This window comes from Lolium perenne, chromosome 2, assembly GCF_019359855.2.
Source record: "Lolium perenne isolate Kyuss_39 chromosome 2, Kyuss_2.0, whole genome shotgun sequence".
Lineage (NCBI taxonomy): Eukaryota > Viridiplantae > Streptophyta > Magnoliopsida > Poales > Poaceae > Lolium > Lolium perenne.
The window spans coordinates 92,402,364-92,428,472 of record NC_067245.2 but is presented as its reverse complement, the minus strand read 5'-3'; the positions used below and the strand labels follow the sequence as shown (position 1 = coordinate 92,428,472).

Here is a 26,109-nt window from a genome sequence, read left to right as displayed (position 1 = left end):
TGGCACTTAGCCAAATTATCAAATCTTGACCTAGCCACTTCCTTTACCTCAAAATGGTTTGAACCTTTCACCCAACTAAATCTAACACCAAATAAACCTCACTCATGTCAAAATGAAGCAAAAGAAAAATAAAAGAATAAAAGTTAGAAATTCACAAAACCCTCACTTATGGTTTATGCCATTTTTTTATAAATCTTGACCTTAGACCATTTTGGCCTTCACCATTAGTTGTATTACAGTACTGAACACTTATTACAACTTTTGGAATCATTGAAACACAAATCAAATCAAAATTCAACTCAAATTGTGCTCACATATGATGATGGTCAATTCTGCCAACTATTTTCTGGTCACCACTTTGAGCCCCTGCAATTCAATATTTTCAAACTAAATTTTCTCAACTCTTTACATGTCATCCAAGAGGACATCAAGGTGAACACTTTTTGTAAAGATCACCATGCCAAATTCTTTTTAGATCAAATGCTATGCTCATCCAAAGTTGGAACCTTTTATCACATTCAACAATCTCACACTTAACAAATTTTGCAATACTTTGAATTTGGAATTTCCACCACCACACCTCATCTTCTCTGGTCATTTGTAACTTAACTAAACACACATATTTCAATTTGGTCAACCTTTTGAACTCATTTTTAAATTGGGACAAATTGCAATTTCCTAAGTATGGCACTATTTGACACTATTTGGAATAGTGCCCTATACCCAACCCTACACCCTCATTTCACTCCACCTTGTTCCCCTGTCCCCTCTCTCCCTACACCATGCACAGAAACCCTAAGGGAGGAGGCCAAACCTACCCTACCCTAGCCATGCCATGCCGGCCAACACGCATGAACACATGCCCTCCCCCTCTCCTCACCTCTTCAGCCCTGTCCCCCATGTCCCTGAGCGCCACCTAGCCCTACTGAGCATGCCTAGCCCAACCCTTGTCGAGGAGGAACCCGCCAACGCCGGGGACGGGTCGTGCCCGACGCGGCCAGAACGCGCCCGGCGCGCGCCCTACACGCTCTGGACGCGCCCGTGCGTCGACGAGCGCCGTCGACCCAGGCCCCCTCTCGCCCTTTCCCTTCTCCTGCGCGCTCCCCTGGACGACAGCCGCCCGCCAGACACGCTCCCGTGCCGGCGCACGCGCCGGAACCGTCGACGTCGCGCCATGGCCTCCACGCCGCGTTCCCGCCCCGGAATGCTATATAACCCCCGCCCCCCGCGCCTCTGGACTTCACCACACCACCCAGCAGCTCACCTCTCTTCCCCCTAGCACCTCCCTCTCTCCCTCCTCGCAGCTCACCGGCGCCAACAGCTCGCCGGCGGCCACACCAAAAGTCGCCCCATTTCTCACCTCCTCAGCCTCCAACGCCTATACCCTCTTGTAGCCCTTGGAAAACCCTGTCGATCAAGCCCAAGCTCGCCGGAAACCGTGGCCGGAGCTCGGAGATCTCGCCGTCGCAAGCCGGCAGCATCGCGAGGTAGGCGATGAACCGGAGCCGTCCGATCCCGATCCAGAGCCCCGCGTGCCCCGCCCGCGCGCTACGTGCATGCGCCATGCACGCGTGGCCCAGGCCGCCGCTGGGCCGGCCCACTTCGTTTCCCGCCCCCGTTTGATTCAAATTTTCGTTTATTTCTTTTTCAGTTAAATTGCTATCATATGCTTTGCTAGAAATCAAATATCTCCCAATCTACTTGGCCATTTTTAGTGAATTTCATATGGTTGGAAAGCCTGTGAAATTATCTATCCAATGCCACTGGATTCAAATCAATATCTGTTGTATAATTAAAGTAGCAAAATAAACAAGACATGGACTTTTCTGCGTTAGAATAATTATTAAAAATCAACCAAAAATGCTCTTAAGTTAATTCCAACTCCTATAAATCACATTACACTTGTACTAATTTTTTCTGCAAAAATATTCCATGCTTACTTTGAATGATCATGGCCTAGTTCAATTAAAGGACTATTTGGCTATTTCTAGCCAAAGAAATTGTCCAAAATTATTAATAAATCATATGGGAGTTTTTCTCTCACTTAAATCTTGTCATGAACAATTCAAAATGAGGTAGACACTCTGGTCATTTAGGTCTCATACGAATTGTTGATGATATTAAATCTTTACCATATTAGGATTAAATTGTATGAGGTTCTTCACCTCATTTAAATCATTTTCTTAAATGATGAGTATGAAGAGGTTGACTTAGTCAACCTAGGTCATATATTATTCATGAGAGAAATTAAATCTTAATAAGATAATGAAAGGAAATTATTTATCTAAGTAATTAAAAGTAACACCTTAATTAGCAGGAGAGGAACTTACTTTCCTTAAATAAGAAAAACACATCTACCCACTCCCTAGTAATGTGTGATGCTAGTTTAAGTTGTGTAAATTGTATGAAGTGTTTCACTACATTTAAATCTTGCCCTAAGTACTTTCACATGAAGTTTGAACCCCTGGTCAAATGCTCTCATATGAAATATTTGGAGATTTTAAATCATTGGTAGAATTGTCAAATAGTATGAGGTATCTCTACCTCATTTAAATCATTTTCTCAACTGATGATGATGAATGGTTGACCTAGGTCAACATAAATTCATGTGTGATGGTTTGAGAAATTAAATCTTAAAGAAGATTCAATGAGAGGAAATTATTCCTCAAGAACGATATGGAAACTATAATTTACATATAAAATGAGAGGCAATTATTATTTTTTCCTCAAAGCAAGACCACCAAAGCACCAAATTGTATTAATTGTGTGGATATAATAGTTTGTGTGAATATATGTGATGTTTGGAATAGCCAATGAATTGTTTGGTGATTGTATCCTCGTATTCGTATTTTAGATGCTAGTACCGAGGAGTATCAAGAGGAGGAGGAAGTCTACTTTCAAGGAGAAGAAGACCACTTTGATCACCTCAACCACCAAGGCAAGCTAATATTCTTGCAAAGTGCAAAGTTCTACCAAGAACAAGGCACACTCACCTTTTCTTATGCTGCATGAACCTATCCCAAGTTTTATCATTCAAGTTTTCCAATTTGAATCTTGAAGTTTCCTTTTATAGTTAACTTTGGTCTAAGTCTAGAATACTACAAGAGTATCAAACTTAGCCAAATTAGCATTACAAGTAGTTAGCACACCTCATGACTAGACGCTAGTGCTAAATATAAAACTTGACTACTCTAGATGGGAACATGTGACTTGAAATGAATTTGAAAACTTTGGAATGATGATGCATTCCATTGAATGAATTTTGAAGGTGAATATGACCAAGAGAAGATAGTGATTTTTGATTAAAAACTAATATTGGTTTGAATGCGATACCTTTCCAATTCATAAGTACCCCCATAATACCTGATTATGGGTAAGGGCTTAACTAGAATTTTATGTACTTTAGTGTGGGTTCCCTCTGAACACACATCATAGGGGTTATGCCGAGGCTGCCTCCGTTGTTGATGAATGATGTGAATTGAGGTGAATTGTACGGCCAAGCCCTGTGCAGTTCCCAGGTTGACAGTTGGTCTTCACTGGGAGGCCAAGCTCATGGGGAGAGGTGCTCTACTAGAGTTTGTAAATGAAAGGTTATGGTTGATGATCCGCGTACTGTGTTACGATGATTCGGGGTTATCCCGACGGATGAAACCAAATGTTGTGGCACAAGTGTGCAACCTCTGCAGAGTGTAAACCTATTCGAATAGCCGTGTCCACGGTTACGGACGGTTGGAAAGGCCATATTGTTACCAGTGTCAGATTCTTTGAAAATAGTGATGAAATGAATGGTGAATTGGTGACTTGTTTGTGAATCACAACTTGAGTTGTGGGAATGACACTAATGTTCCCACTTGAGTTAGTTAGTACATGAAGAGTCTTTATTTTCAAATACTTGTGAACCCAAAATTGGCTTTATGCAAAAGAAACTAGAGCTTAGTACCCCTTTACTAGATTTGATAGCACTTACACTAGTATTAGTTTGCGAGTACTTTAAAGTACTCACGGCTGTGTCCCTGGCTATTCAAATGGCCAGACTATGAAGAGGAGCCGCAGTATGAAGATGATGGACAGCAGGACGTCTACGATAACTAGGACTACTCCTGACGTCAAGCGTTGGCCTGTGGACTAGAGAGTCCCTTATCTTTACGCTTCCGCCATGTATTTGTGATGTGTGTTGAAACAATAGTTCAACTATTATGGTAATATTAGATCATGTGATCTATTTGTAAGACGACTATGGTATGTAATGAATGATGACTTATGATATTCAACTGTTAACTAATTTTTTGTGTGTGTTTTTGATATAGAGAAAGCAAGACAAAAAATAAAGTAAAGTAAAGCAACTAATTTTTTTGTGTTTTTGATATAAAGCAAACAAGACAGAAAATAAAATAAAGTAAAGCAAGACAATAATAAACTAAAGAGATTGGATGTGGGAGACTCCCCTTGCAGCGTGTCTTGATCTCCCCGGCAACGGCGCCAGAAAAAGAGCTTGATAACGCGTGAAGCACACGTCCGTTGGGAACCCCAAGAGGAAGGTGTGATGCGTACAACAACAAGTTTTCCCTCAGTAAGAAACCAAGGTTATCGAACCAGTAGGAGATGAAGGCCACATGAAGGTTGTTGGTGGAGGAGTGTAGTGCGGCGCAACACCAGTGATTTCGGCGCCAACGTGGAACCTGCACAACACAATCACAGTACTTTGCCCCAACTTAACAGTGAGGTTGTCAATCTCACCGGCTTGCTAAAAACAAAGGATTAAACGTATGGTGTGGAGAATGATGTTTGTTTGCGAAGAACAACAGAGAACAATGATTGCAGTAGATTGTATTTCAGATGTAAAAGAATGGACCGGGGTCCACAGTTCACTAGTGGTGTCTCTCCAATAAGATAAATAGCATGCTGGGTGAACAAATTACAGGTGGGCAATTGACAAATAAATATTCATATACATATCATGATGATCACTATGAGATTTAATCAGGGCATTACGACAAAGAACATAGACCGCCATCCAGCATGCATCTATGCCTAAAAAGTCCACCTTCAGGTTAGCATATGCACCCCTTCCAGTATTAAGTTGCAAACAACAGACAATTGCATTAAGTATGGTGCGTAATGTAATCAACACAAATATCCTTAGACAAAGCATCGATGTTTTATCCCTAGTGGCAACAGAACATCCACAACCTTAGAACTTTCTCACATCGTCCTGCATTCAATGGAGGCATGAACCCACTATCGAGCATAAATACTCCCTCTTGGAGTTACAAGTATCAACTTGGCCAGAGCCTCTACTAGCAACGGAGAGCATGCAAAAACATAAACAACACATATATGATAGATCAATAATCAACTTGACATAGTATTCCATATTCATCGGATCCCACCAAACACAACATGTAGCATTACAAATAGATGATCTTGATCATGTTAGCCAGCTCACAAGATCTAAACATGATAGCACAAGAGGAGAAGACAACCATCTAGCTACTGCTATGGATCCATAGTCCAAGGATGAACTACTCACGCATCAGTCCGGAGGCGGGCATGGTGATGTAGAGACCTCCGGTGATGATTCTCCTCTCCGGCAGGGTGCCGGAGGCGATCACCTGAATCCCCCGAGATGGGATTGGCGGCGGCGGCGTCTCTGGAACTTTTTCCGTATCGTGGCTCTCGGTACTAGGGTTTTCGCGACGGAGAGTTTAAGTAGGCAGAAGGGCAGAGTCGGAGGGGGCTCGAGGGGCCCACCCCATAGGGTGGCGCGGGCCCCTCCTTGGCCGCGCCGCCCTATGGTGGTGGCTCCTCGTGGCCCCACTTCGTATCCTCCTCGGTCTTCTGGAAACTCCGTGGAAAAATAAGACCGTGGGCTTTTGTTTCGTCCAATTCCGAGAATATTTCCTGTGTAGGATTTCTGAAACCAAAAACAGTATAAAACATGAACTGGCGCGTCGGCATCTTGTTAATAGGTTAGTTCCGGAAAATGCATCAAAACATCATAAAGTGTGAACAAAACATGTAGGTATTGTCATAAAACTAGCATGGAACATAAGAAATTATAGATACGTTGGAGACGTATCACACCATTATGAATGAGTTTCTACATCATGCAGGAGAAGCTGAATCACAGTTGGCTGAAGCAGCGCAAATCAAAAGTCGTGCTACGGGAGCTGGGCGCTACACGCCTAGGGCGCCCCCATCCACGGCGCCGACATCATCATCGCGCCCCGCACAGTTTTCTACTCCGTCTAGCAAGCCGGTTTCCAATGTGTCCAACACAAAGAAGTTCGAATCTGCTGCAAGTACGAGTGGTTCTAGCATGTCTACTCCGTGAAACCGCGATATGAATTTCCATACATGTGGAGGCAAGGGTCACTTCAAGAGAGATTTTCCTAACCGCAAGGTCATGATAATTAATGAGGACAACGAGTATGAGACTGGAGATGATGTTGATCCCAATGCTCCAGAAGATGATGACTATGACAGTGATGGTGTAGATGCTTTTCCGTCTGAAACTCGCACTATTGTTGTGTCACAGCGTGCGCTTAATGTGCAGCCAAGTGCATCTACTCAACGCTGCAATTTATTCCAAACAAAGGCACTAGTTGGTCCTGATAAAGCTTGCAAGGGCATTATTGATGGCGGGAGTTGTCGCAATCTAGCAAGCAAGGAGTTGTGTGCCAAGCTGAAGTTGAAGTATCTACCGCACCTGCATCCATATTACATTCTATGGTTGAGCGATAATGGTGAGATGAAGTTAAGCCACATGGTGTGTGCTGAGTTTGCGATTGGACCGTATAAGGATGCCATTGATTTTGATGTGGTTCTTATGATGGTGTGTCACCTAATGTTGGGTCGGCCATGGCTCTATGACCGTTCTGTGCAACACAATGGCCGCGCCAATACATATCACTTGGAGTTCAAGGGCAAGAAAATCAACTTGCAGCCTATGTCACCACAGCAAATTGTCAATGAATCTCGTCAGAAGACTGAAGTACACTTGGAGGATGCACCTCTAGATAGGCGAGAGAATTGTAATGTCGTGAGTGATATAACGAAAAGTGAGAGAGTGAATTCCTTAGTCTTATTAGCCACCAAAGAAGACATGAGAGAATTTAGTGAGTATCCTACAGTCATGCCTCTTGTGCTCATGTACAAGGGTGAGGTTTTGGTTTCTAACGACATGACCCCTATTTCTCTTGGTGTTTCTAGTGTTTTGTAGGAATTCAGCGACGTGTTTCCGGAGGAGGTACCCGCAGGATTGCCACCATTGCGTGGTATTGAGCATCAAATTGAGTTGATTCCCGGAGCTTCGCTGCCCAATAGGGAGCCATATAGGACGAACCCCGAAGAGACGAAGGAGATACAGAAGCAAGTACAAGCGCTACTCGACAAAGGTTATATCCGGATAAGCCTTAGTCCTTGTGCTGTTCATGTTATTCTAGTTTCTAAAAAAGATGGTACATGGCGCATGTGTGTAGATTGTAGAGCGATAAACAACATTACTATTCGATATTGTCATCCTGTTCCCCGTTTAAAGGATATGCTAGATGAATTGAGTGGTGCTGTTATATTCTCTAAAATTTATTTGCGTAGTGGTTATCATCAAATTAGGATGAAAGAGGGAGATGAATGGAAAACGGCCTTTAAAACAAAATTTGGTTTATATGAGTGGTTAGTGATGCCTTTTGGTTTAACTAATGCACCTAACACTTTCATGAGACTGATGAACTATGTTTTGCGTGATTTTATTGGCAAATTTGTGGTTGTGTACTTTGATGACATATTAATCTACAGCCGCAATGAATCTGATCATACTATACATATTCGACATGTTTTGCAAGTGTTGCGTGATAATAAACTCTATGGTAATCTTGAGAAGTGCACATTTTGCAAAGATAAGGTCATATTTCTTAGTTACGTTGTCTCTAAGCATGGAGTAGAGGTAGATGTGTCTAAAGTTGAATCTATTCAAAATTGGCCTACTCCCATGAATGTGAGTCAAGTAAGAAGTTTTCATGGTCTAGCTGATGTTAAAATTCCTGGATTAGAGATACTATGTGATTTGTATGCTCCCGATCATGATTTTACTGAACCATATCGCTTATGTGCTATTGGTAAAGCATGGGAGAAATATCACATACATGATGGGTTCTTGTTTAGAGCTAACAAACTATGTGTTCCAGAATCGTCTGTGCGTTTGCTCTTATTGCAGGAATCTCATGTTGGAGGTTTGATGGGTCACTTCGGGCGTGAGAAGACGCTACTCATGCTAGCTGACCACTTTTATTGGCCAAAGATGAGGCGGGATGTGGACAGGTATGTGAAGAGATGCATTACTTGCAACAAGTCCAAGTCCAAGTTGAAGCCTCACAGTTTGTATACTCCTTTACCGGCACCTTTACACCTTGGGAGGATATTAGTATGGATTTTGTGTTGGGTTTGCCGCGTACTAAGAGAGGCCATGATTCTATATTTGTGGTAGTGGATAGGTTTTCAAAGATGTCACACTTTATTGCCTGCCACAAGAGCGACGATGCGTCACATATTGCTAACCTGTTTTTCAGGGAGATTGTACGTCTACATGGAGTCCAGAAGACTATCGTTTCTGATCGTGATGTGAAGTTTATGAGCTACTTCTGGAAGACGCTTTGGAGAAAGCTGGGGACAAAGCTACTTTTTAGTACTACTTGTCATCCCCAAACTGATGGTCAAACTGAAGTGGTGAATAGAATATTATCACAACTGTTGAGATCCATGATCAAGAAGAACCTGAAGGAGTAAGAAGATTATTTGCCGCATGTGGAGTTTGCTTACAACAGGGTGGTACATTCTACCACATAGTTGTGTCCTTTTGAGGTGGTGTATGGTTTCAAACCCATTACTCCACTTGATTTGTTGCCTTTGCCCATACATGAGAGAGTCAATATGGAGGCATCAAAGAGGGCAGATTTTGTACGGAAGATACATGTGAAGATTAAAGAGTTGATAGAGAAGAAAGGCAAGAGCAATGCTGCAAGGATGAACAAGAAGCGTAAGGAGATTTTGTTCAAGCCTGGTGATATGGTCTGGGTACATTTTCGCAAGGATAGGTTCCCGACGCTACGGAAGTCCAAGTTGCTTCCCCGTGGTGTTCGTCCTTACAAAATGCTTGCCAAGATCAATGATAATGCATATTCGATAGATCTTCCAATTGATGAGTTTGGTGTCAGCAATTCTTTCAATGTGGCTGATTTGACACCATATGACGGAGAAGACCTTGGAGCGTCGAGGTCGACGCCTTTTGAAGGGGGGGGAGATGATGAGGACATCCCTACTATACTACTACCTCCGTTATAGCAAGACGAAGACGATGCTGCTGTGAAGCTCAAGTCCAATGAAGTCAGGATTGAACCAATGATACGAGCTCGTGCGAAGCTACTTAAGCAACAGGTGAACTTGTTCCTATGTGATACTTTGATCGATGAGAACTTTATACTGCCTAAGTCGTATTACTTATGTATGATCAGGTATGAAGAGGAAACAAGCATCGCACGAGGAGGAGAGGAGCATCTGGACAAGAAGCTGGACGTGAAGCTGGACATGGAGTTGGACATGAAGACATCCCATGGACGCGCGAGGGAGGAGCGGGAGGCATGTGCGAGAGGAGGAGATGCAGTTCAGGCCGGCGCCAGGCCCGGTCAGACCGGCCGTGCCGCCGGGCCACCCGGTCCGACCGGCTTCCACGCCGGATCCGTCCGATCCAAACCGGATGCCGCGCTTGTGCCAACCGGGCAACTATCTAGTAAGTCTGGACGCCTCGCCCGGTTGCCACCCCGTGCCAGACCCGGTTGAAACCGGATGGCCCGGTCCCAGGCCCAGTCGACCGGCCCCCTAACCGGCCGACTCCGAGTCTGTCTCGACCAGATCCGATCTGGGTCGGTTTTCTATGTACTTTTTTCGACCCCTGGTCGTCCTAAACCCCTATATAAGTGCCCAGGACGCTCCCAAATTAGGTTTAGACCATGTTTAAGATAAACCCTAGTTCATAGTTGATTGCTTTGCAACTCTATTGAATCTCTACACCATATTGCATCGATTTGGTGTTGAACCCCTGGAAGTCTTGTGTGATCTGCTGTTCTATTGGGAATTAGATGGTTGCAATTTACCGCTTCATGGTCGGCGGCTACGTGCGCAAGTGTGTGGAGTTGCGAATATCTTGCAGGGTTGAGAGCTGTTGTATTGGCGACATGGATCGACCGGGAGACTCGTTAGCATCATACAAGTTATCATCCACTTCATCATCGTATATCTCCGCTGTGTTCATCCCGTGATCATCATCACCACCGTGTTTACTGAGAAGATCGGGCCACCCCTTATCACCGATACTACCGGCCATGAAGCCCCCAACGGGCAGATTTTTGAGGCCACCTATTTAAGCTTTTCTCTCTCTCTTTTTGGGTTACTTCTTCTTCAACCTCTTGCCCTCCACCATTGTTGCATCTTGAGAGCTCTTCCTCTCCGTCTCCCTCAATCCCTCCATGATTCTTGCTCATATTTGAGGAAAAGAGAGATGAGATCTAGATCTATATTTGCACCAATCAAATCCCCCTCTTTGTGAGGGAATCTCTAGATCTAGATCTTGGAGAGAAATTTTGTGTTCCTCTTGTTATTTTGTTCTTCCTCTCTTATTCCCCCAATAGCTTTAGTAGCTTTGTTGGAATTTGAGAGTGAAGGATTTGGGTATCTTTGTGGTGTTCTAGCCATTGCATTTGGTGCATCGGTTTGACTTCTCCGCGGTGATACGTAGAGGTGAAAGTTCGTGAGATATTCACTTCGGGAGCTTGTTCCCGGAGCGTGTTCCTCTTGGGTCTTTGGACCCTAGCTGGCTTAGTGGTCTTTGTGGTGTTCTTGGGGACTCCAATTAAGTTGTGGAGATTCTTCAAGGGCAAGGCCTTTGTGGCGATTTATTGGGAGCCTCCAATTAAGTTGTGGAGATAGCCCCAAGCTTTGTGAGGGTTCGGTGACCACCCTAAGGTTCCATAGTGGATCGAGGACATCCCTTTTGGTGGAAATTCTCAAGGAGAATACGGTGGCCCTCGTGCGTCTGGAGTGACTTGTCCTCCGCACCGCTCCAACGGAGAGTAGCACTCGCAAGAGTGTGAACTTCGGGATACCTCGTTGTATTCGCGTCACTTCGGTTAATCCTATACCCGAGCTCTTTACTTATGCACTTTACTTTGTGATATGCTTGAAGTTATATATCTTGCTATCACATAGTTGTTTGAATTGCTTAGCATAAGTCGTTGGTGCACATAAGTGAAACCTAGTTATATGGATTTTGTGCTTGACAAATTAAACGCTAGTTTTATTCCGCATTTGTTAAGCCATATTCGTAAAAGTTTTAAACCGCCTATTCACCCCCACTCTAGGCGGCATCCGTGTCCTTTCACGTAGGAGATGGTGGCGGCGACAGCGACATCTCGAGCCTGGGCATGCCGTTGTGGATGCCGTCGACGACGTGCTCGAGGGTGCGCCTGGGAACGCTCCAGAAGCGGAGGCGCCCCTCCCTGTTCCAGTTGTTCTGCCGACCGATGAGGCCGTCGGTACGGTTCATCTCGGCGTCGTGCTGCGCCTGGAAGTAGTCCACCCACCAGTCGTCGTTGCCGGTGGGCGCCCAGATTGGATCGGCGCGCTCCTCGGTGATGAGGCGAGCCCGCCGGGTCCTGATCGCATCCCTCCAGTGCTTCGTGCCCAGTGGCGGGACGTCGACGCCGTTGACGGCCATCCTCCACCCACCACTGCTTGGCAGGCGCATGTCCGGCGGGACAGGATATCCCGCGCGGTACAGCGCCCACGCCTCCGCCACGGTGAGGCTGCCACGGCCGAAGCCGTTCGCCGCGACGCTCTTGCGGGACGACGACATTGGAGCGGCGAGGGAGGAGGAGATTGGGAGCGGCGAGGGAGAGGGAGAGATTGGAGCGGCGAGTTTGGAATGGGGAAGGAAGAAGGGGCGCTCTTAATGCACAGCGACGGCAGGCGAAGCGGCAGCGGGACGTTGGCCGCAATAAACGCCGACGCGGATGGCCACGCGGCTATGCACAACGAGACGTGTCCCTGCGTAGCCTGGAAAAACTGGGCGCCATTAACGTCGCTTGACCAGAGGTAAGCGAAGGGGTTTTAGGTTTCCGTGTCGCTGACGCATCGAGCCCGCCACTACTCGTCTCGCTTTTCGTTGTGTCCAGTGTGCCCGGAGCGTCCCCTGTGGAGCGAGGACAGGCTCGGGGCACCGAGCACCGTATTGGACCGTGCCAGACGGAAAGCGCCTTTGGGACGTGTGGCTAGGAACGAAATTTTATCCGACCCACCCTAAATCTCTTTGGGACCGCTTTAGGGAACGCAACTAGAGATGCTCTAATCGTTATCACCAGCCTGCGACGGATTTTGACATGAACTCTGAATTTCAACAAAAAGAAAAGTTGGATTTGAATTATAACTTTCTGAGTACATTCAATCAATATTTGATTGTAAATCAATGACAAAAAATAAGTAATTCAGAAATAGAGAAATTACAAATATTTTCTTCTATATTTTTTTTTCCTTTTGCAGTCATATTTTCAAGGTGTACAAGTTCGAAATGTTGCGTATCTACCATCGTCTTTTTCAAATGTGGTCTAACCATGCGGAAGACCCAAAGACCATTGTTCAGTTGTCCTTTCTTTAAATAAATAAAAACATGATACCCATTTTTCTACTCCTTCCGTCCCCATCCCATGAAAGTTGTCTGAGAGTTATCTAAATTCAGATGTATCTAAATACTAAATGGCATCTACATACATCTAAATTTTCACAAATCTCAGAAAAGTTTCATGAGACGGAGGGAGTATTACTTTCGCGCAGAAACAACTCCTTTAGCAAGGTGTAAGACATATAAAAAAAAAGACTGGATACACATCACATCAGCAAGCAGCAAATAACATATACTTCCCGTCTCAGTAAGCTTAAAATAACAAATATTCCAGCATTTCTTTAATCAAATGTTCCATCCCAACTGGTTTCTCTAACAGCTGGCCGAGTGGCCAAGGCATAGGGAGGACGAACAATCAGGTGCTATCTACAGACAATGACTTCACTAGCGATCCATTCAACATACTACCGGGTTCATGTCCATGCCTAGAATGCAGTGAGACGCACAGCTTAGCTAGCCATGGCGCGGCCAGCCCGAACCATACACATCTTTCTTTGTGTACCTCCGATCCCATGACCATGGGACATCTGAAAATAAATCAAAATGTTAGGTTTTAAAGACCAAGGTATGACAGTCATTCATCATTATGACATCAGCTAACCTTCAGCTCCATACAGCCGTGGAGGGAGTTGATACGGCACAGGCAATTTGACAACTTCTGTAGTAGATGGATCTGTTTCTTCATCACCTTGCCAGCAAAGTGTGACCAGCTTGGTCTTGATGTTCTTACCAAGGGCAAGTTTATCCTGGGTACAAATGCGAGTAACCAAGGCTGATGAAAGAGCCAGATCTACAAAGCGATAATAGAATGATAAGAAGGGACCATTTGGTACTACCTGGTTTGAGCGATTCTTCTCTGTGCATGAAAACTGAGGCACACACTGGAGAGTTTTGGGCAAGAACAATACGCCCAACTGAAAGTAAGTCAAATAATAAGGTAAAAAGTCATGATCCCATGATGACTTCAATTATTCAACTAGCAGTGCTTCACAATGAGGTTGTGGACAAAAAACAATAGGAATGCAACAAGCATCATAATTTCGGTACCTCATATGACCGTATCATCAGCTGCGTGTTGTTCTTCTGCAGTGCACCCCAAGCAGCTTTGCTTAAATTTGATGAGGTAAGCAGAAACCATCTGATGGGGATATACAAGATTTTAGGTAAGGAAAACAATTTACCCCCCTCTACTATCAACAGAGTCCAGATTAGGCCCTACAAGTCCAGCTATTTAACCTCCCCAACTTTGAGAATTGGTACAAATCACCTATGGATGGTGCTTTTCAAAGCTCATTGCTGTGCTAGCTATTTAGTACTCCCTCCGTTCCTTTTTAATTGACTCAGATTTAGTACAAAGTTGTACTAAATCTGAGTCAATTAAAAAAGAACGGAGGGAGTATGTGACATCCTGGTCAATTTATTAAAGTGGAAAACCAATAGAGAAGAGGAATACAATGAACTTTTTAAATATATGCTCGGTCAATTTTTAAGCTTACTTGCTGACATGACTCGGATTATTCTGATGGAGCGAACCTAGCTCAGTGAGATGCCATGTAAGCAAAACTATTACCAATACCATCAGTGCTGTGAAAGTCACACTAGTTTTGAAAGTTGACCGTGTTGAATAACTAGTTTTGTAGTGGGTGGTCTAATCTGGACTTCCATGAAAGCAGAGGGGTTAAAGTTGACTTTTTTTCCTTCTGATAATGATCATCAAAGAACTTGCTATAAGAACTTACGCAATATTTTGACCATTGTAACGAGTAAAAGTTTTTATGTGAGGCATAGCACGGCTGATACAAAAATCAAGATCAGAATATCAGTTTCTGTTAGTAGTAAAAGAACTTGGTTCAAAAGAAGAAAAACTGAAAAATTCAGAAAGTAAGGATGCAAATCTTTTGCAGTCGATGCCGATATCAACTAAAGATGTTTACTTGAACTGTGTAGTCCAGAATATATAGTCATAATCATTATATTACATACTAATAATACTACAAAGAAGTTGTATTGTTCAGGTTATAATGGGATCATTCATTGCAACTAAAGCAAAATCCACCTGGTAGAGGATTTTTAAGACCTTATTTTGCCAAGCACTCCAGATGCAATGAAACTAGTAAGCCTCCACACCACAAAGCCACAGCCATGCCATGTAGATCAATCTTCTTGCTTTAGGTGTAATGACAGAATATTGCAGGATAAAAAGAAACTCATCTCCATCCTTGGAAATATGGAATGGAAAGCTTTCTCTTCAAGTGCTATATCACGGCAAAAATTAATTTAAAGGTTAGTTAACACAAATATAAAGGCCAAAGAACAACAGGTATCAGTGTATATTTACTGCCTGAAAAGGGACAGGCCTGATCAGCTCGTCTGGCGATGGAACGCAAAAGGTGCCTACTCCGCAATCCTGCTACCTGAGCACATTCCAGGGCTCCACTTCTTGCCACGCTTGGAAGCTACTGTGGAAAACTTGAGCGCCTCCGCGCGTCAAGTTCTTCCAGTGGTTGGCAAACAAAGATCGATGCTGGACGGCGGAACAGCTGCGACGGCGGGGGCTACAACACCATCCTTGGTGCCTACTTTGCGACCAGGAGCCTGAGTCAATGCAACACCTTGGCTTGGCTCTTCTCGAGGCAGGTCTGGTATGATGCATTGTCCTGGCTTCGACTGGTGGGTCGCCATGAGACAGAACACGCCGAAGCCAATGCGAAAAGGCCTTGCAACTGCATCACTGCTCATGCCTTGGTTAATCTGGAAGCATCGCAACTCGTGCGTCTTCGACGGAGAGCAACCGTCAGTCCAGAGCGTCAACGATAAGATCAAGGCAGAAGCGGCGCTTTGGGCCAGGGCTGGGGCACTTGGCCTTCGCGCCATTTTGCCTGTAGACTGGGATGTGCACTAGTTTGCTGTTAGCAGCACGTTGTAACCCACCCTCCATGGAGGCGTTACCTAGTAACAAACTCTTCTTCTTTGCAATGAAAAGAAACGCAATGTCATTGCGTTTTCTTGAAAAAAGTGTATATTTACTGCCAAGTGCCAAGTTACAAATCTTCCAATCATGGCTATCATGGGAGAAAACTAAACAGCCCAAGCAAATCCTTGTGACATATGGCAAGTATACAACACATAAGGGATTAGCTACATAACCTATTGCGCTGTTCTGAAAACTAAATGAATCTATAGTATGGAGCAGATAATTTGTAGAATGGGTCAATAACCAGTACATGACATCATACTGGATTCGTAAACACTAAAATTTCATTGGACCAACATGATAGCTTTAGCTGCAGGAAAAGAGAGCATACCAACGGCCTACATGGTCTGCTTTCCACCTGGACCAATATTTTCTCAAGAAATCTTTCTCAACATTCTTCTGAGGACTTGGAATGCAACTACCAGCTGCATACCCCTAATATGAAATATGGAACACACGCAAAAAAAAGGTCAATAAGATGGTAATGGACAAGACAAATTGTTATCTTGGATCTTGCCAATATTGATCTAAAAAGTGAACACAAATATTTTATATGTTTCTACTATTTTGGCACCAGCACTGATTCCAACAAGATAAAGGAAGACCAAACATGGGTTATACCTCTATTGAACACCTAACATCTTCCACTGTAGGCCAGACAATCAGTGGTTTACCGATACCCAACGGTGATCCATCCTCTGCTTTACCAGCTGATAACGAGCATGCAAACTCACTCATCCATTTCTCATCAAGTGAACCCAAGGAAGAAAACTGGACGCAAGAAGCAACTAATGTTACACATCCTTCAAGACATTCAAACATGATGAGTAGTAAACGACAAATGCATTATAAACTTCTCAGACAAATGAAAAGGAGTATGAATGCCAGATGTTTTTAGTGAAATTAATCGGGAATACAGTAAGTGATATTATAATTGTAAGGTAGTGCATGATGTTAGTTTCATGCAGACCACTCATTTTACACGCTCCTATAGTACAACATAAAAATTACTATACTTGCTATGCTCTGATGACAGCTTAATACTGAGTGCTATGAAACTGTGAGTCAGGTACTGATTTTTCTAATACACGACAAGGCTGCTAGCCAGGCACCAAGTTTGGCAGCATATCATTTTAAGTTGTTTATTTAAAAAAATCATGGATAAAGTTAAGGTTATTAAGTTTATTTATCACAGCTTGCCAAGTTGCATGCCCTAACAAATTGATAGATGGATCACAAGGAAACGTACCTGATAAATAAGTGGTGACTTACAAAATTGCTTTTCAAATACACACTCTTCAAGAACACTCCTAAGCTTCATATGGCCCCACCTTTTCATATTGGGGCCCACGTGATAACCAGGAACAGACCCGATCAACCTGACCTGCAGAAGTTAGCTGAGACTAATTAATGATAACACAAGGGGAAAAGGTATGAGCTACATGTGTGCTATAGTGGTCAGATATGTTTCAACATTTAAGTATAACTACAGGCAAGTAGCCGCACAATCATGGTTGAAGAGCAGTGGCTGTTTTGTAGTAAATGGGTGCTTGCACAGGCAAGGGTGGAAGACAAAACAACACATCACACCTTCTAACATGTAATGCAATCATCTAGCAAAATGCATGGTAATATTCATTTCAACAACTGCCACAATGGTACAAGACACCTAATCAAAGGATCTGAGAATGGATAATAAATGGAACATTGCAGTCATTTTGTATGAATGTGGTATATAGCTGGTAAGAGAGGCAGCAGACTTTCAGATGAAGCGGTATATGATTCACAGTGCACATAGATAATATAATTCAGTGCTAGTGGCCACATGATTTAGAAATTGCCATCATTTATCAAGCAAATCCAGAGTTAATAGAATCCTAGCACAAAGTCAATAACTGACATTTAACAGAACGCTACTTCATTTGATAAGCCAATGGTCGTTTTCTTTTCATTTCCCTTTTCATCCTATGTAAGGATAATAATTTGAAAAATGAACACAATTTATGATTCAGCTTGTCTCACTGTCTCACAAGGCTTAAAAGTAAATGCAAGATTAAAGAAATATACCAACCGTTGAGCTACTATAATCAAATTTCCTAAAGAATGCTGCATTGATGTTGACATCACCAGCAACTGGGAGATTTAACCTGAACTCAGGCCACTGCATCATCATAGACAAGATAGAGTTGGTCAAAATTTAACTACAGGGACAAAGTAATGCAAAGTAGCAGATAGAATCAACTATAGGGAGGGGTTTCTAACAGGCTAAAAGCTAGAAACTTTCAAGATAAGCTATCTGGATATGATCTGTGAAAGCCAAACAGTTCAAAGATACTAAATTACACTAGGATTTATCAGAGAGGGATAAAAATTGCTACAGAACAAAGTTCCATGCAAGACCAGATCATGTTTCATGATCTGTAGAAAACCCATTAAACTTGTTTAAGGCATATTTTATGATGAACGTGAGACATGACATCAGTTATACACGACTGACTGATTTTCGCAAGAGATATGATAAAAATCATGTACTAAGTTATGTCATTATAATTATAAGTTTATAACAGATCAGTGTTTCCATTGATTCCTAGACCTTAATCCGACTGAAAGCAAGTAAATATTTCCCCATCCAATCTACTTTACTATATCCATAAATATATTATGTAGTAGTACACCACAAGATACAAACACAAGTTCCTAGTGCCTATTATGAATGTTTTGACTTTTTAAAGCTGCACATAGTTATTTACTCCATTCGTTTTCAGGTAAGGTTGAGTGACTGTTCCTTTCAATATGTTGATAATAAATTTCAAATCTGAAGGTACTGAAAATAACAATTAATTTATTGAACACAATGAGTATTGAAACAAGAGTTTTTTTTTAGGTGAGTATTGAAACAACAGTCGATTAAATATTCTAGAAGCAAAGAGGATACCCTGCTACCTTAAGTGCCCTGAGATAATCAACCAGGTCATTCTCAAAAGAAATATTTGTATTCATATCATTTGCATCTTTCCAGGGAAAATCTTGCGTCCATAGTCCCTGACTTTTGTTATTCCAGTCAACATGTATCAAATTTGCAGTGTGAACAACAACACGAATCCCTTGAGGGTATACAAGCAGCATGGCCTTTGAATGATGTGTTCCAAATGAAATTGGGAGCGGAGGCTTGTGAAGGATCCAATTAGCAGGCTTTGATTTCTGTACCCAAGCATGCAGTAACATGAAATAAGAAAATAAAACAAGATAATGAATTGTTTAAGCAATTTTGCCACCTTCAAATGCTCCAATGAAGCACCATCCTCTCCATGGAGAACTAGGACATGTGGAACTTTCCTTAGGCTTGGACATGCTGCAACATGGAATATCTGATCACATTACAAAATGATCAAGATAATGAGGAGAAAAGATGCAATGGCATCTCACAATATATAAACCAAACCATCTGGGAATCACAACTTCACTAAGATAGAAGAAATATTGAAAAAAAGACAACATAACATAAGGAAGGGTCCAAGGTATATATATCTTGCTTATTTATGTAGTCTTGCATTACTGTTCAATATATTTAACAAGTACATCAACACATATAAGTTTTTATTCTTAAAAATTGTAACACCCTGATTTTTATGGATTGATTTTTTTTCTCTTTTCCAAAAGAGAAGGATGTTGCAAAGCAGTCAAGTTAATCATGGGATTGACGAGTAACACGGAAGGGTTGGAAACTTATCAGAGCCGACGTTGACCTAGTCGCGTGGCCTTAGTTAGAATGGAAAGCTATAGTATTCGTATGTTAATAAAAAATATAGTTGAATAAAATAATAGGTTTCCTTAATGTTACTCTCGCATTTACAAAAAAATTGTTGATGATTATTCTTCTCTTATTCAAATGTGCGTAGATGGCAGTACCTTCGACGCGGCAGATTGAGGAGTTTGGGCACCATGGACAGCAGTTTCGAGACATGTTGACCCGGTTGTGACTCTTGACACACCATCCGTACGCCCTGGAGTGAGGAGATTGTTAGAGCTACCTTAGTGATGTATCCGAATCATGCACTACGTGGAAGTCGCGCAATAGCAAAAGGACATCAATTCACTACTGAAGGAGAGGACTTTGTGGATGCCACTGTTCATGTCATTCACCGAGCGATGCATGGGATGGCGGTTACCTTCCAGGACAAGCTACACAACACACCTTCCGTTACTTTGTCTACCGAGACAATGAAGGTGTAATCCGCCAGAACATGATGTACCAGAATGAGGATGATCCTACGCTCGTTCGCATGACATCGCTTAATTTTGGACTAAAGCGTCGCCTAGTTGCGGTCACTGGTATGTTAGACGATGTTCGACATTTTTGCCATCACTACCAGGACCAAGTTGAGACTCTGGAAGAAAGGTTGGTGGAAGCTAACACAACCTTAGCTGCTATTAACGCTGCACGTGAGGCTGCTGGGACTTGTGGAGGACGCCATCACTAGTGCTCACGTGGAAAATGCCGCTGCACAAATCATGCTCATGGGCGCAGGACAAGAGGACCGCTGCAGGACCCTGCACCTAGTGCACAACAACGGAGGGCCAGACACCATCCATGTATAATGGTTACTCGAACGAAGAAGAGCCTTCGTGTGAAGAAGCGCCGTCTGACACTTTGAGCCATCAAGCCACCAATGCAATCCGACTAGTCCGGGAAGAAGTGTCAAATTGGTGGTGAGATGGCTCGAAGTGTCAGGCGGCGCTTCTTCACACGAAGGTTCTTCTTCGTTCGAGTAACCATTATACGTGGATGGTGCCTGGCTCTCCGTCGTTGTGCACTACGTACAAGGTCTGCAGCGGTCCTCTTGTCCTTCGCCCATGAGCACAATTTGTACGATAACATTTTCCACGTGAGCACCAGTGGTGGTGTCCTCCACAAGTCTCACCAGTCTCACATGCAGCGTTAATAGCACCTAAGGTTGTGTTAGCTTCCACCAACCTTTCTTCTACAGTCTCAACTCGGTCCTAGTAGTGATGGCAAAGGTGTCGGACATCGTCCAGTATAATGGTGACAGCAACTAGGTGATGCTGTAGTCCAAAATTAAGTGACGTCATGCGAACGAGTGTAGGATCATCATCATTCTGGTACATCATGTTCTGATGAATTACACACCTATTGTCTCGGTAGGCAAAGTAAAGGAAAGGTGTGTTGCGTAGCTCATCCTGGTAGGTAACCGCCATCCCATGCATCGCTCGGTGAACGACATGAATAGTGGCATCCACAAAGTCCTCTCCTTCAGCAGTGAATCGGTGTCGTCCTTTTGCTACCGCGCGACTTCCACGTGGTGCATGATTCAGATACACCACGAAGGTAGCTCTAACAATCTTCTCGCTCGAGGGCGTACGAATGGTGTGTCTAGACACTTCTAGGTCACGGCTGTAACCCAACCTCGTCAACATGTCTCGAAACTACTATCCAAGATGCCCAAACTCCTGGATCCGCCACGTCGAAGGTACTACCATCTACGCACATTTAATTTAAATAAGAGAAAAATAATCAGCAACAATTTTTTTTGTAAATGCTAAATGAGAGAGACAAGTAACATCAAAGAAACCTATTATTTTTGTCAACTATATTTTTATTAACAAACGAGTACTAAAGTTTTCCATTCTAACTAAGGCCATGCGACTAGGTCAACGTCGGCTCTAATACGACTTCTGTGAGGACCGGAACTTAACTTTCCAACCCCCACTGTGTTACTCGGCAATCCTATGTGAGGATTAACTTGACCCCTTTGCAACATCCTTCGTTTTAGAAAAGAGAAGAAAAAATCAGTCCGTAAAAATCAGGATGTTACAAAAATTTGCTGCAACAGCTCAGACAAATGAGCATTCAACATTTATACACATGAAACAACCTAAGGAAGGTCACAAGGCAATAAGCCAATAACCCAAATGACTCGACGAACCAACAGAAAATGGCCACTCTGATTGTCTGGATACAAAAAGGTACCCTATGATTTAAGTTCATACTAGCATCGACCAAGTAAGAAAATGGATTCATACCAATGAACAGTCATCCCATCAAGAAAGCATGAGTGCAATTCAACAGTCTGGACATAAAATATTATTCATTAACAATGTAGAGAATTATTTCTCCATAATAAATAACTTACCCGTAAGCAACCAATCAATGTCGACCATATAATTTGAGAGTACAGCAAAAAGCACATCACCCTGACAATTCATTCATCATGTAAGAACTTACAGATCAAATCTGACAATGCAGGAAAAAACGAAACAAATGATAAACTACGCTTCTTTGAGATCTTTTTGTGAAATGCCATGGAATAAAGATTCACTGAATGACAAGCAGGAAATCCGCGCATGTTTATTAAAGGTCAAGGAATGAGCTCCCATGCAACATTTATTTCATAATTTGATTAATAGATCCTATTGTAAACAATGATGTCACATGACCTGCTAAACAAAATTAACTGATCTCTCAAGTAACTTCCACTGAAAGTGTTCATGCTGAATGATACCTGAATGACATCTTGAATGGTAACTGCGGAAGTGTTAGTCCATGATGGAAGACCTTGGACACGCATGAGTCGAAAAGTCAATGGGAGTACATCTTTCAAAGGACCGGCAGAATGCGTTCTCTTGCTATTTCTCTCAGAAGAACCAGCACTATCAAGTGAACTTAATGCTTGACCACAAGCCATGCCAGGAACAGATGTACCCTCTTCTGCAAAACTTTCCTGATTAGAGTTCAGCAATGGGGTCAGCACCAATGTTCGCATGAAGTTCAAATTCCACTTGTTGCATAAAAAATATTTGCAGATTTTCCAAACAAAAAGAGATAGAACAAACTAATGAATAAGAATTATGTTTGTTGTACAACTATACAAATATCCACCACTCACATAAACAGGGGGGTGACTATGGCACAAAGTAGAAAACACTTTTTATGTCAAAGAAACTTTATGGTTCATTTCATAAATGTTTCCACTTTCCCTTTCATTTATAGCTAAGTTATGGAACATGAAAATTGTGTTCACGAGGTGCACAAAAGAGGACTCCTGTACCATATTGAAATAGTCCATACTTGCCCAGTACATGTAGTTGCAATCCATCGGCATTTGAAGAACATAAAAAAACAATATTCAGTAAAAAAATGGTCAAAACTAGTGTCATACATATATACATCTCCACCCGCATGTTGTCCTCAAAAGACATTCCGAACCCCAAAGCATAACTATTAAATGTACTCCCTCCGCTCACTAATGTAAGACCTTTTAGCTTTTTTCGTAAATGCATGTATCTAGACACGTTTTAGTGTGTAGGTTCACTCATTTTGGTTCATTTCTAGTCCACTTTGAAATATCTAAAAGGTCTTACATAAGTGAACAGAGGGAGTATTATGGTTTCAATGCTGAGTAAGTAAATAATATTATATCCGGACTCTAGATAATTGCATAATTTTATTTGCCTTTACATGAGTAAATTAGCTGAATGACATGAGCAGCTAGTATTGGTATATCTTTGCTAATAGCATCAATAAGTTTTGGTATTATCAATGCGAAGATTACCAGAATATTGTATACATCAGTTTATGAAGCCCAATGTGATCATCCAAATCACAACAAAAGAAAAGGTAAACAACATAGGCTGACGAGCAAACACAAACAGAAGGTTAAGAATCACTACCTTCATGTTGTTGGGTAAAGTACAGCTATATAAGATAAGGACTCATCATCATGTAAACCTAATCCTAGCCTAATTTTCTCAATTAACAATAATACAAGGTATTGGAAAAAGCTCCTGCTCCTTTTCAGTTTGCGCTATCAGACACTGGGATCGTTTTAGTGTTAATTCTAGATTAAACCAACTACAGTATTATGCAAATGCTGCCAATAAGTGTAAGAAAGCACCCAAATATAAACTTGATAAAGATCATCCAGGCATAAGTTTCATAGCAGCAAACAGAGTTAACTAACCTGCAATGTTCTTGCCAAAGCCTCGTCTTCCATGACTTGCCGATTCCTCTTTGCAACTACGCTATCTTCCTCGCTATGCCTCTTTCCCTTCTTTAAGTCATTCGAATCCACTGAAGCGGAGCTTTTACGCTCATCACTCATAGGCACATACTTCATAATATAATCACCGGGAATAAGCTCTAGGACATCGTCATAGACAATCTTGGCTCTACCCTGAGCACAAACCTTTCTCGCCTGCCCCTCTGACCGGACAACAATGGGATTTGGCCCCTCCTGCAAACCCATCGACATGGAACTGAACCAGTTTATTTTTCCAATCAGAATCAGAAGAAATTAAAACACAACAGCATGCCTCCTGCAAACTCACCACGACAACTTCGACGGAGCCATCCGCGAAGGCGCGCAGACTCAAATGCTTGCGGCTGACCCTCTTGTCGACAACCACCAAATTACTCCTCCCAACGACATTGGAACCCTCAAAGATGGGAATGCTTAGCAGTGAGGCATTCGATGGCCCAGATTTGCCTTGAGCAAAGGGAACCAGGGTCCCAACCCTTACCTACATATACATAACCAACATGCCACATACGAGTCAAAAATTTTCGATAAAGACATACTACCTCTGTCCCGTATTAATCGACGCGGGCACTTCACTTTCTATGTGCAAACAATGAACTAACTTCGCGTCGATTAAAAAAGAACGGAGGGAGTACGAGTCAAATACAATGCACACCATGAAAAATCAGTCGCGCGAAATGAGCAACTGGAACTCATCCAATCCCAATGCACAGGAAAACTCCGATTAGGAGACGGATCGCTGCACTGGAATTCGACCCGTTTCCAATCACGCATCGACCACAAAAATAATCCGACGGAGATTCGCGCGCGGGCGCTCGCGGGGAGAGAATGGGGATGGGCAACTTACTCGGTGTGACGACGCCATGGGAGAGGATCGGGAGGGGAGCTCGGCTCTACCCAATCCTAAACCCTAGAGCCAGAAGACTAAACCCTAGATCAGCATAGCCACAGGAGAAAGAGGCCGAGAGCGGTGAGGTGAAGACGAAGGCCAAGGCTTAAAGCGGCGCACAGGTTCTCCAGTTTTGCCCCCCAAAAATAACATTTTTACACATAGATCCTTACAGCCCTGCCCCTCTTTCAGTGGTTCTCTTCTATCGGCCGATCCCCTCTGTCCAGAGCCGTCCAGCACCAGGTCCAGCCCGCCGCCGCTGACCGGAAACACGCCTCGGAGCTGCCTCGCCGGCCGCGTCGCCAAACCCCGCCTCCCGGAAGAGCTCTACGTCCACCTCTGCCCGACAATCTCCAGCTCCTTCCGACGAACTCAGCCTCGTCATCTAGCTCCCGGTGACCTCCTGCAATCCTCCGGGTATCCTTTCTTGTGTTTGAATACTTCTATTCTCTATGTAACCAATAGGTTAATCTGAGATGGGAGTGTGAACAACAACACGTATCAGATTTGCTGATGAATTTAGGAACTTTAGACAATATAGTGAATTTCAAGGTCATATAATTGATTTTTTCTTCTTTTTGAATACTTGAATTCTCTATGTAATCAATTGGTTAATCTAACCAGAGGGATCTCTGATGAACGAATTATGATATCAGGCGGCTGTAGTCCTAACAGTTTTCATTTTGTGGCCCATAGGTTCTGGACTTCAGAAAAAATAGAGCCTATATCTATTAGAAGAACTTTTTGTCAAAGTTGTACTGTTTCATAATATCTAGTTAGCTAGCAAAGCGTTGGACAGAGTAAGATAATTCCCCTACGTTTCCTTGTCAAGGCAAAGGAAGAATGCAGTGGTAATTTAGGACCCCCTTCACTATTTGTATGTAATGTGTTTGTATTCCTTTGCTTTTCAAATTTTAGTAAATCATCTGGGTTGTCTTCAGTTGACGTGCAACAACATTTAGGCCATATTTTAGGAAAAGCCTGATTTCCCTCTCTTGATACTTTCAGTTAAGAGCATTTTCTCTAAGATGCATTCTCAGCTCGAATCAGGAAGAACATGGAACAACTGGCTGCACTACTCAGCAACTATCCTTTGTCTGATCCAGAGAATAACCAGGTTCAAGACATGATGGAGAAGATCAGGATGAAATTCAGGGTTATCATGGCAAGCTTAGGAGCAAAATTGGACTATGAAGGTCGCCCCACATCTTCTAAGGAAGACTTTTAGGATCTGTAGTCTGTAGCTGGTTTAGCATTATGGAAGGTCCCTTGGGTAATGCAGATAGGCCCACGCCTTCTCTTAAGAGTGGATGTGTATGTGATTGTAACAAAATATCTATATCGTTGAGTATAATGAAGTAAATCATCTACTCAACAATTATATCGACCTTTCTCAATGGTCAAGTGAGAACAGTGACAGTAAAAGTACAGCTACAAATAAATATACCTTCAGAAGAGAAGA

General features: G+C 42.8%; 1 protein-coding gene across 3 annotated transcripts; it reads right to left on the bottom strand.

The window, feature by feature from the left end:
- Positions 1–12,912: 12,912 nt before the first annotated feature.
- On the bottom strand, positions 12,913–25,963 carry LOC127333267 (tyrosyl-DNA phosphodiesterase 1). 3 transcript variants are annotated; one of them, XM_071826132.1, is made up of 16 exons: positions 24,606–25,963; positions 24,048–24,239; positions 23,681–23,953; positions 22,223–22,441; positions 21,854–21,914; positions 18,977–19,053; positions 18,645–18,902; positions 17,773–17,862; positions 16,951–17,085; positions 16,323–16,472; positions 16,033–16,136; positions 14,467–14,520; positions 13,775–13,865; positions 13,564–13,641; positions 13,329–13,473; positions 12,913–13,254 (listed from the first exon to the last, which is right to left on the bottom strand). In XM_071826132.1, the coding sequence occupies exons 1-16, from the start codon at positions 24,621–24,623 to the stop codon at positions 13,181–13,183; spliced, it is 2,019 nt and encodes a 672-aa protein (XP_071682233.1). In that variant the 5' UTR covers positions 24,624–25,963; the 3' UTR covers positions 12,913–13,180. The 3 variants fall into 3 exon arrangements, with proteins under 3 accessions (XP_071682233.1, XP_071682234.1, XP_071682235.1); XM_071826133.1 differs by lacking the exon at positions 18,645–18,902; XM_071826134.1 differs by lacking the exons at positions 12,913–13,254; positions 13,329–13,473; positions 13,564–13,641; positions 13,775–13,865; positions 14,467–14,520 and adding an exon at positions 15,028–15,613.
- Between the last annotated feature and the right edge of the window lie 146 nt (positions 25,964–26,109).